Raw genomic sequence first — 11606 nt, 5'->3', positions numbered from 1 at the left:
GCATTGTTTACCACATTGCCAAACAGTTCTGGAATTTATATATTCCTTTCCAAAATTGCATGGTTACTAAGTCTTCTTGGTGAGCACAGCCTAATTTCAGCTTAATGTATTTCTTCTGAAATTGAATCATTCTGGTAAGATTGATGTGTGGTAAACCACACATTATCTGGATTGTACTTTCTATGTCACTATAGAAACATCAAGAACAATTCATACACAGTAAAATCCCTGGCTCACACCTAAATTTCGACTTCATTTCCATTCTTTGGCTTTACAGTTCTTCAAAATCTGTGATTCTACTGATTTTCAACCAGATTAAAAACAGGATAAATTATATCCCAGTTGCTTTGTGCTGAATTTATTTGTCCGAGTTGTGTCAAATCACCTTCCCTTGGTGAGGAAACTGGGCAAGGGACAGCCTAGTGGGTCAGTTCTAATGCTGACTCCTGTCCCTGACCACAGAGTGCAATTGTGGGGATATTAAAGGAACCCCATAAAGTGAAGCTGGCCAGAAATGAGGATGGAGTCAGAGCTCTGATATTTATGTGACTTATTCTTTGCCAGTATGTGCCAGCACTGGTGGGTCAGTCATGTAAAGGAAGCCGAGAGGAGAGAAATAGAGTATGAAAAAAAAATTTGGCGTTGTGTGTGTTTTTCCAAGGGTTCGAGCATTTTTATCACATCTGGAAGTAAAATTATGTGAACCGCCTTTAATTCTAAATAGAGTGCTCAATGTGAGGAAGCAGCTCAATGAATTTCTTCAACAAGTTTCCGTGGCCATGTAATTGCATCTAAATAAAATTAAATCTACATACTTGGCTTCAACTTCTTTCAAACATGTTACAAACTGACAATGGCTCCTGAGTAAACCACAAAACAAAAATAGGTGAGGTACCTAGAATATTTACAGTGTGGAACACTTCCCCTACAACGTCGCGCTCTCTGCTTGACTGACATATTTCTTGGTACTAGCTGTCTAAATGAATGAATCGGTGAAGTCCAGGCACACCTCTGAACTGACTTGAATGAACTGTTTACTCCGTGCCTGCCACCCCCTCTCCACATCACACGAGCAATGGTTGTGCTGAGTGAACTCCACCTTGATATTGAACTTTTCAGATTCCTGACCGGCAGCTGGTGAGGTCTCAGGTAGGGTATCTATTTAATCACTGGGTCCCCATCCTCCATTCGGCCCCTAGGCTTAAACCACTGGTTTTCCTTAACCTCTGCAACCAGAAAAGTGATCCCCAAATAGATTAATATTTCTATTTTGTAATGTAATGATTAAGAACTTACTTAATATAATCCAGACTTATGTGACGGCACCAGCAGCAAGCTCAATGGGACGCCTAAAGAGAATTTGGGGGGAAGTATTTGTCAGATTGTTCCATTGAGTTTCCAGTGGGACAATTCAATTGCTTGATTTATTATTTTCTTCCCATAAGTTTATGATCCTAGTTATCCCAACCTATGTAACTTCTAAAAAAGGAGCCAAAAATGGATACTCATGCCTGCCTAGGAATGAGCAATTATGAAGTAAATGACAGTAATAGTAAAATTTATTATTTTTTTATTAAAGATTTTATTTATTTATTTGAGAGAGTGAGTGGAAGAGAGCATGAGCGGGGGGGGGAGGGGGAGAGGAGGAGGGGGAGAGGAGTAGAGGGAGAGGGAGAAACAGACTGCCTGCTGAGCAGGGAGCCCCATGTGGGGCTCCATCCCAGGACCCTGGGACCATGACCCGAGCCAAAGGCAGACGCTTAACTGACAGAGCCACACAGGTGCACCCAGGTGCCCCATAATGGTAAAATTTATTGAGCACTTACATGTGCCAGGTATTGTGTTCAGGTATTTATCAGTATTATCTCATTTAGTTTTCACAACAATCTTGTGAGGCAAATGGCTTTATTATCCCCACGTAAATGACTGATACAGAAATTGAGCCCAGATTTGAGTAAGCCGGAGCTCTGATCCCTGAGCTAGTGCTTAAAATGGCCAGACAAGCAAGGTCAGAAAAGCTATTGAAATGCAAGGAGACAGCAAGAACTCAGTGATGGAATGAAATGAGCAACCATTTGTGCTAAACAAAAATGTTTTTATTCTTTTATTTTATTGTAGTAAAATATACCTCACATAAGATTTGCCATTTGAACCATTTTTAAGTGTCTAGTTCAGGGGCATTAAGCACATTCACACGGTTTTGCAGCGGTCACCACCATCCATCCACAGAACTTTCTCATCTTCCTGAACGGAAACTCTGTACCCATCAAACACGAACTCCCCATTCCCCCTCCCTCAGCCCCCGGCCACCACAGTTCTATGTTTTGTCTCTGTGATTTTCACTACTTAATGAAATGGGACCTCAAAGAAGTGGAATCACACTGTATTTGTTCTTTTGTGTTTGGCTTATTTCACTTAGCAAAATGCCTTCAAGACTTATTCGTATTGTAGCATGTGTCAGAATTTCCTTTTGAAGGCTGAATAATATTCTGCTGTATGTATCTACCCCAAAACAAAAAAATACCCTTCAGAAAAAATAAATATTGGGGCGCCTGGGTGGCTCAGCAGGTTAAGTGGCTGTCTTTGGCTCAGGTCATGATCCCAGAGTCCTGGGATCAAGCCTTGTGTTCTGCTTCTCCCTCTCCCTCTGCTCCCTGCCTCCCTGCTCGTGCTCTCTCTCTCTTTCAAATAAGTAAATAAAATCTTTAAAAAAAAGAAAAAAGAAATGTTTTAGTAGAAAATCTTAGAAAGGTGTGACTGTGTGTATGTGTGTATGTGTGTATGTGTGTGTGTGTTTAAATGTACCTGGACATAAAAAAATGCCATGATCTTGAAATGGCCAGGTATCTGCAAAGCATTTCCTGACTCTCTAGCACTTAATCACCCCTGTTAAAATTCTTCCCCGATTCCTTTCAGTTCCTTCTCTTAAAGCACATCACTTGGATTATGTTTGTTTAAGTCCATTTAGACTGTCAACTTCTTCAGGACTAAAGTTAAGTAGTAGTCTTCTTTGTGTCTGCCCTAGCCTATACCACAGAACTTGGCCCCAAACAAGCCGTCAACCAACACCTGGAATAAAGGAAAACAAAAAATTATTTCCAGTTTAAGTTTAAAGTTTCTCATTAAGAAGATAACATTTGGCTGTGGGTTTAAATGCCCAATAATTTACATATCTATGGTTTATAGTTCAAAGGAGATATCAAATTTTGTGAACAATCATATAACAATCAATAAATGCCAAACACTATGCTAAGCACTTTACACAGATTATACCATTTAGTACGCATAGACAATATTAAATATAGGATATATTGTTGCCATTTTATAGACAAGGCCATAGTGTTTAATTGCACAGCCGGGCAAAAAGTGATGGAGTCTGAATTCCAGTCTGTCTGATGTCCAAATCTGTGTTCTTTACCCCACATCTACTGTAGGTTTTGTTAGGGCTATACAAAGAAGCCTGTGTGTTCAGAGACTATGAGAAGTCAGGCAAGGTGTCAAATGTGGATTTTATGTTCACAGGCATCTTTTAATTTCTACTTGTGTGGTTGCCTTTAAGGATAACTGTATTTGTGGGAGAAAACACATTAAGAACTGCTGAGAATCTGGTTGCTTACAGGTGCTCTAATCTTTGCAATCTAGAGAAGGAAAATGAAATGAGCAAGAGAAGAAAACGGTTCAGTAAGAAAGAATGGGTTCAGTGAAAACGTACAATTTTGGAGGCCCAACTATTGATCCAAACAGTCCAAAGATACTTAAATATGCCCCTTCTTCAGCTGCTGACATGGAGTGGGATCTCGTGCCTGACAACAATGAGGGAGACAGATATCCTCAATATATTCCTGATGGAGGTGTGAATTGTTACAACCCTTTGGATAAAAAGTATGCAATATAGCGATGCGTGGGTGGCTCAGTCGGTTAAGCGTCTGCCTTTGGCTGAGGTCATAATCCCGGGTCCTGGGATCGAGCCCTGCATCGGGCTCCCTGCTCAGCGGGGAACCTGCTTCTCCCTCTGCTCGTGCTCTCCCTCTCTCTCTGACAAATAAATAAATACAATCTTTAAAAATAAATAACTAAATACCTTACAATTAACAAAAAAGTATGCAATATATATTGAAGTAAGAAATATCTTTGATCCAGTGGTCCCACTACTAGAAATCTCCCTGTGGAAATAAAAGCATTCTATGATAAAAAAAAATGCATATAAGGATGTTTATTGTAGTGCTATTTGTTGTGATAAAAGCCTAGATCAATTTACATGTTCATCAATAAGGGAACAAATGGTTCTATAGTAGGGTCATCTATTCTATGGATTTAGCTGTTAAAAGACTGAGTTAGGGGGCGCCTGGGTGGCTCAGTCATTAAGCGTCTGCCTTCGGTTCAGGTCATGATCCCAGGACCCTGGGATTGAGCCCCACGTTGGGGTCCCCGCTCAGTGGGAAGCCTGCTTCTCCCTCTCCCACTCCCCCTGCTTGTGTTCCCTCTCTCGCTGTGTCTCTCTCTGTCAAATAAATAAAAAAAATCTTAAAAAAAAAAACACTGAGATCTTTGCCAATTGGGGGCCAAAGACCGGGCCAGATATTGTTAATACACTGTAAAGTGAATCAAGCAATGGTCTGGTAATATGTTAGAATTCATGTTAAAACAAACAAACAAACAACAATAGCGAAAAGCCAATTAGCTCTGTTTTTATAAGTATGGATAAAGTTAGAAGGTGATACACAACTCAGGCAGTTAAACTGGTTACCCGAAGTGGAGTAGAAATTGGGAGGTGTAGGAAGAAACTTTTTGTCCATATGCTTTTTTTGGATTATGTCATTTGTTATAATGGCACAGATTGCTTTTACAGTATAAAAGATTAATTGAGAAAACACATATTCTTCAAATGATTCTTCATAAACAAAGATGATTAATTTTACAGTTTTAACTGCTTTAAATGGTTATAAAAAGAAAAATCCCCAGGATAAGTCTGTTTTTTCTAACTCTTCTTCCAGCCTTGATTTTTTTCTGGTGAAGCTCCCATCTGCCTTCTGTTGGAATCTATATTTCTCACTGAAATCTTACAAATGTGCTACAGTAAGCACCACCAACAAATTCCCATTTACATGATGTTGCATCCCCGTGATGCTGCCTGGTCTCGTACATCTTTTAGTTAGTTATCAGTCTCTGTCATGTCTCTCTGTTTTAGACAGATCCCTTTGTGTGCAGTGACTCTGTTTCATTCCTGTTTGACCCCCAGCATCCTTGTTACTCGGTCAGGAGAATGGTTTGCAGTCCTTGCCTTCTAGAACAGCTCAGCAGATTTCCACCCTATCCACTTCCTTCCTGATCCACTCTTGGCTTCCCTGATGCCTCACTCTGCAGTACTCTAGCATCATAAGTTGAAAAAACATAATGAAGGGAATTAGGTGCTTATAACATTGGGGGGAGGGGTGGAGGAGCAGGCTCTAGACTAGGCTCCCCAGGAATGACTCCAGGGCAAGACTGACCTGCCCCACCTAGCCAGTTGCTGCCTCTGAGGCTGCACCTCTTGCCTCTGACCCAGGGATCAGGAAGCTGGACCCAAGAAGGGACCACTGCTTCTGCTGACCCCCAACAACTGACTGCCTCTTGATATCCAGGAAGCTAGTAAATGGATGCTGGACTGCTGGTGCAGAAAACTTCAAGTCTCAGGGGTTTTGCCTCAACAGAAAAACAGCCAGAAGGGGCAGAAAGCTGGCCTCGGTCTCATATCTAACTTTTAAGTCTTGTCTGAGTGTATCTCACTACTCAAACTTATTTCAAGAACAGAACCCTAGCTGCAAAGGAGATACTTCATGTTTGTCTCTCCTGCTTGAATGTAGCCCTATGGGAGCAGAGACCATGTCTATTGGTTCACCACTATACCACCAGCAGCTACCACAGTACCAGGCACACAGTAAGTATAAGGTAACAATGCTGGATCCAGGCACCACCCTAAGCTCTTTGTGTGCATTAACTCATTTAATTCTCACAACAAACCTCAGATGTAGGTATTATTATTCTCCCCAGTTTACAGATGTAGAACAGGCACAGAGAGGTGAAGTAAGTTTGCTAAGACCGTACAGTAGTAAAGAAGACTGAACCCAGCAGTTCAGACCCAAGGCCTGTACTTATTCAATATGTTTTACTGCCTCAATGTTTATTGCAAGTATGCCCATTTAAATGTTTACTGAGTTGTATTACACAGATAATTGATCCTATACAAATTCATAATTACAGAGTACTTTTACAAAGTAAAATCTAACATGTTTAACTATGGAGATGGTTATACTTTGTTACCATTTGTACTGGTCACTTTTTTTTTTATCCTTGCCAAACCTATGAGATAATCTGTCCAAAGGTGAATACCATTAGTGATTCAAGTGGGCTGAAGTAATATTCAAGTACTTCATACATCTTAGACTCATAAAAACTTCTTAGTAGCTAGAGAAATATGCTTGAGTATATATATATATGTATGCATATATATGTATAGATGTACTCTATATATTTGCTAATACTTTAAGAGAACTTTATGTGCTGCATTAATCAACAGAAGAAGAGCAAACAATGAACATTAGGCTCCATGTTTGTCCATTCCTAATTTAAATGCTAAACAATACATAAGTCAATTATAATTTAAATTGTCTTAATCACTTTCAGTTGTCATTTCATTGTGGCTTTGGGAAAAGCAAAAATGCACAGGATGGAAGATTGGGCAACTTTTCCCCAAAGTTTAGCTCTGTTACTGCCATGAGATGCTCTTATTCCCATATTTAACAACAAAAGTAAAACTTGCTGTTATTTGGTAGTTCTGAGAAGGGTGTGATGATGTTTATAAAGATCTTTGAACTGCTAGAAGAAAGGTAGTAATACCAAAGCATAAGCCTCTTAAATAGTGCACTATTTAATGAGGGATAGATGATTCAGGAGGACTCTGAGTCATTATTAAGGCGATGCTCTAAAATAGTGATAGAGGAATTATTCCAAAGATGTTTCATGTATTCTTAGACTACCAGAGATTTAAATTCTCATATAGTTCTAAGACTATATGATATTTGAAGCAATACTGAGAAGACAAAAACAGTCGATTTCAAAGGTAATGACTTAAAATGGGCAGAGGTTTCTTCATTATATAGATTGGAAAACTGGGATACAGCCAGTTCATACTTCCCATTGAATTCATGGTGAATGGGTAGCCATTGTCCCATATGGGAGTGACAGGGAACTTCCTCAGCATGCTGTACTTGCTAATTGCTGTATGCACACTGGAGATTCCCAAATGCTTTCTGGTAAGAGAAATGTCCATCTAGCTGTGGAGGAGCCAGTTCAGCCAAGGCTAATTTGCCCATGGATAACAGTTCTTAGGCAAGCAAAAAAATTGCAGTTTGTGACAGCTTTAGGGCTGTCAGTTCACAGCTAAAGATGTGTGAGACACCATCCCGTGGACTGTTTGTCAACCTCAACTTTTTTTTTTTTTAACCTTAAGCCATCTCTTGACAAATACAGTTTTTATATTCTCCTTTAAGGATGACTGAAATTTCAAAATAAATTTCGTGAATAAAAATTAATCAAAGGAAAGGTAAATTTAGAATACACTTTTCCAACTATTTAAGCACTCCCATCCTCCTAGGTTTTTCACGGCTTAAGATACATGCTTCTTGTGTGGTACAATCTTCTGCGGATGCTAGGTTAGCTATTCTGGAGAGCTATCCCCAGATGGGCCCCGATACATGCATGGATTGCGCTTGAGAACTTGGACTTTGTGCCTACGCTTAGATTACTGTTCATTTGCTCATTTATTTTCAGGACAAACTGCACTGCTCCTTCATGGCAGCAGCCTCAGTATGTCCTTTCTTTTGTGGTGCTTCCTAGGGACTTAAATTCACGTAGTACCGTACAGGCTTACTTACAGCACCTTCATTTGTTTCATTTGATATTCCTGTCCCCGATTACCCTGGCAATCGGTTAAAGATTTGTCAGCACCTTTGCTCACAGGATTTTCCTCATTTGGTTCGGTTTACTACACGCTACCCATAAATGATGCAGATGGAATTCATTTCCAACACCGGAACGTGACAACTGTTTCGGTTTGGGTCTATCCTTAATAAAACCGAAGAACAGACGCCCGCAACTGAACGCTGTAGATTTTGACTTCTATTTCTAGCTTGGTAAGTGTGCCTTGTCAGATTTCCCCAACGGCGGGTTTGCTTCCTAAAGGAGGGGTGTTTCCTCATCTGCTTTTGCATCACTGGATTGAATTCAGGAAGCAGTAGACGTTGGATTGGAATACGACAGAGAATGTTGCCCTACCAATAGAGGGATGGGTAGATTTAGAGAACAAATTGACAAATCCCATCCTGTTTTCCACAGGGTATATTTTATATTTCTAGGCGGGCGACCTCAGATCAGTTTTTCCAAAAGTTTTTTTTTTTTCTTTTCAGCGCAGACGAGACGCTCTCTGAGAGCCAAAAATGAGTGTCAGCGCGCCCCACCCCATTCGCCTCCAACGGACCTCATTATCCTTCCCGCCCACAAACAGCCACTACTACAATTCCCAGCAAACATCGCGCAGCGCCGCAAAAGGACCAGGCCCCACTGGCATGCTGGGAGTTGTAGTGAGTGAGCCTGACTCCTCTTTCCTTCTATTAGGCATTCCCACTTGGAAGACGGTGATGCGCTGCTACAGCAGGCTCTCCAGTTTCGCAGTCGGAGCCAAACGTGACCGAAGATTGCGCCCTTCTGCCTTGCGGTGCGCACCGCATCGGTGCCACGGAGTTTCGCTCCGCCCTCTGTCCACGCCCGTTCCCTTGACAGCTCGCGCTCCGAGCGGCCGCGAGGCCCGGAACGCGCAGGCGCAGCAGCCGGCGCAGCGCAGGGCAGGACTCGAGGGCGGGACGAGCGCTAGGGGCTCCCGGCCGCCGGGGCGCGCACGTAGGCACGCAGAGGCCGTCACGTGGGGTGCCGAGGATCGCAGTGCGCGTGGCCGCGGCGGCTGGTGTGGGGTTGAGTCAGTTGTGAGTCCCAGAGCTGCTGACCCAGCGAGTGGCCGAGTGGCCCGGCCACAGAGCGGCAGGCGTCGGGGGTTCGGGAGCCGTGAGCTGGCCCCATCATAGAGCTCAGCCGAGCCGGCGCCGCCGTCGTCCCCCGCCCCCAGCCAGCAAACCGCCGCCGCGGGCGCGCCCCCGCTCTGCGCTGTCTCTCCGATGGCGTCCGCCTCCGGGGCCATGGCGAAGCACGAGCAGATCCTGGTCCTCGACCCGCCCACAGACCTCAAATTCAAAGGTAGGCAGGGAGAGGGCAGCTGCCCGGGTGGGGGCGGGCGGACGGCGTGATTTAGGGTGGGTGGGGGGGTCGAGGGAAGGTCGGCGGCGGGCCGCGAGTGAGCGTCCCCTCCCCCACGCCCCGGCACTTTCCATTCTCCGGCGGCGCCCCGCTCCGGCCCTCGGCCTGCCTGCCCCGCGCCCGGCCCGCTCCCTCCCTCCCTCGCCCGCTCGCGGCTCGATGCGCGCGCCGGCCGGGGCGAGGCGGAGGGGCCCGGCCCTGGCGCCGCCGCCGCGGCCGCCATCTTGCGGTCCCGCGGGGGCGCCTCCCGGGTGCTGCCCGCGCTGCTACCCGCACCTGGCACTCGTCCTTGGCCCCCGAGGGCCGTCGGGCGTTGTCTGGGAGGGTGTGGGTGGGCGGTGACCTTACAGAGTGCGCTCGGGTCTGCGGCGGGAAGGGGGGTCTGGGGGTGGCGCAAGTGCGTCGGTCGCCGGAGTCGGCTGTCAGCGGCGGTGGGAGGCAAGGCAAGGCGAGGCGGTTGTGCGGCGGCCCTGGACTCGGGTCCGAGAGAGAACCACCCCTCGGCCTTGAGCAGGGGCTGGGGGAGCCGGCCCTCGCAGAGGGGGTTGCTGTCTACCTTTTTACCTTGTTTAGAATTTGGCTGTCAGGTCCGAGGAGCGCTAGGGAGGCGGAGAAGCCCATGAAGTCCTCTGGTTATGACTTACCCGGTTGTGTTGGCAGAGACCCAAGCGCGTGCGGGCAGGAAAGCTATGCGTCAGCCCGGGAATTGATAGTAGTAGGTTAATAGTAGACGTCTTCCTGGTCGTCCAGTATGACATTTCAGCTCACCTTTCGCGTAGGGCGGACCTGGCCTTTGCTCTTGTTTCGTCTTTGGCTTAGCTCTTTTGCTGCAGAATCTTCAGTGTTGGGGACTTTTTGCCTTTACGTTTGCGGGTTATGAGAAGGCTGACGAGGTGTCACTCAGCTCTGGAGCGCCCTTGGTATACTTACACTTCGTAGCAATGCTTGTGATAAATTATTAGTCCGATTTGGTGATTCCTCAGGAATACTGAAGGGCTCTTTGGCTCATTTGGTTGTCATTATGTAGGGTACTTTAGGGAAGAGAGTTAAACTGGCTTTTTAGGAATACCGAAAACGTGTGGAGATCCAAAATGGAAAGCAAATTCCTTCCTGTCTTCATTTAAAGTGTAAAGTGAATCGCCTTTTGGAAGGTTCATTATCTTGTATTTCAATTTCAGCAGTTATGATGAGAGCAGTTTTTGTGAAATGTGTAACTATTTCAGTGCTTAAAACAAATTAAATCCTTTATTGTTGTACAAGATCGAGTCCAAAGGAAAAACAATTGTTTTCCATAGGCAACGTTTTAAATAGTTTTAGGAATTTTAAAATATTGTTTTCTGGTATTGTGAGAGTAATATTGTATAGCTCCTTTGTTTTGCAAGCTTTTTAGTACATTTGCAAATTTCTTTGGCGTGAGTTGCTTGTTCAGTAAGGATTTGGTTTTAAGACAACTCAAATATTTTGAGGGGCATTAAGTGTATTTTATTGTAACAAGTTTATGTGTGTGGCATTTCACATAGTTTTACCTGAAAGAAAACAAAAACACCTTTGGGGAATCATGAAATTGCCTTAGATAGCCATTATCTTTGGTCGGAGGAATTTAATGTAACCCCTATAATGGGGTGTGTTCTCTTGAGAAGTTAAAAGAACTTTTGCTTTTACTTTTTGACAGGCTGAGTTTACAGAGGAAATTTCCTCTACTGGATAACCGTATTGCCGTTAGGGACTTAGAAGCCTTTAAAACCAGTTTTAGGCCAGGATATGTCCGCAGAATTTGAAGCTTTCTCCCTAGAAAAGTTGTAACGTTGCCATAGTAAGAGACTAATAATAGTGGAGAAGCAAGCTAAAAAAACAACTCAGAACCCTACACAGTAACATTCCTATGTTTCACTTATTTTAGGTATTGAAGAGTTATTAGTCATGATTATAGAACAGGTTTTTCTTGTGTTATACATGAAAGTAATTCACAAGGACCATTTTTAAAAGTTTCGACATCAATAACCACTTTTTAAAATTGACTTCAAAAAAAAAGTATTTCATTGAAAAATTTAGAGAGACATATTCAGTTCACTTAGTGAACACTTATTGAAAGCTTTGTGCCATCCCTATATTTAATTAAGATTATTCAGCTGAGTAATTCAGCAGTAATCAGTTTATATTTGGGGATTCAGTGCTAAACAAGGTGGAGGAAAAGATTTACAGTTTGTAGTTTCATGGGGAAAGCACCCAGTAAAACAGTGAAACATGTTAGGTTTTATCTT

General features: G+C 43.7%; 1 protein-coding gene across 2 annotated transcripts in view; it reads left to right on the top strand.

The window, feature by feature from the left end:
- The first annotated feature begins 8916 nt into the window (after positions 1-8916).
- The window catches only part of VAPA (VAMP associated protein A), a 39668-nt gene continuing 36978 nt past the window's right edge, over positions 8917-11606 (top strand). The window contains exon 1 of one of the 2 annotated variants that reach the window (XM_032397844.1): positions 8917-9285. In XM_032397844.1, the coding sequence (XP_032253735.1) occupies positions 9207-9285 (79 nt within the window). In that variant the 5' untranslated portion in view covers positions 8917-9206. The remainder of the gene's footprint in view (positions 9286-11606) is intronic. The other variant, XM_032397843.1, reaches the window with a different exon arrangement.

The sequence above is a fragment of the Phoca vitulina genome, unplaced genomic scaffold (genome assembly GCF_004348235.1).
Source record: "Phoca vitulina isolate PV1807 unplaced genomic scaffold, GSC_HSeal_1.0 scaffold105, whole genome shotgun sequence".
In the NCBI taxonomy this organism is placed as follows: Eukaryota; Metazoa; Chordata; class Mammalia; order Carnivora; family Phocidae; genus Phoca; species Phoca vitulina.
Note: the sequence above shows the minus strand (reverse complement) of the source record. Positions and strands in the feature narration are given on the sequence as shown.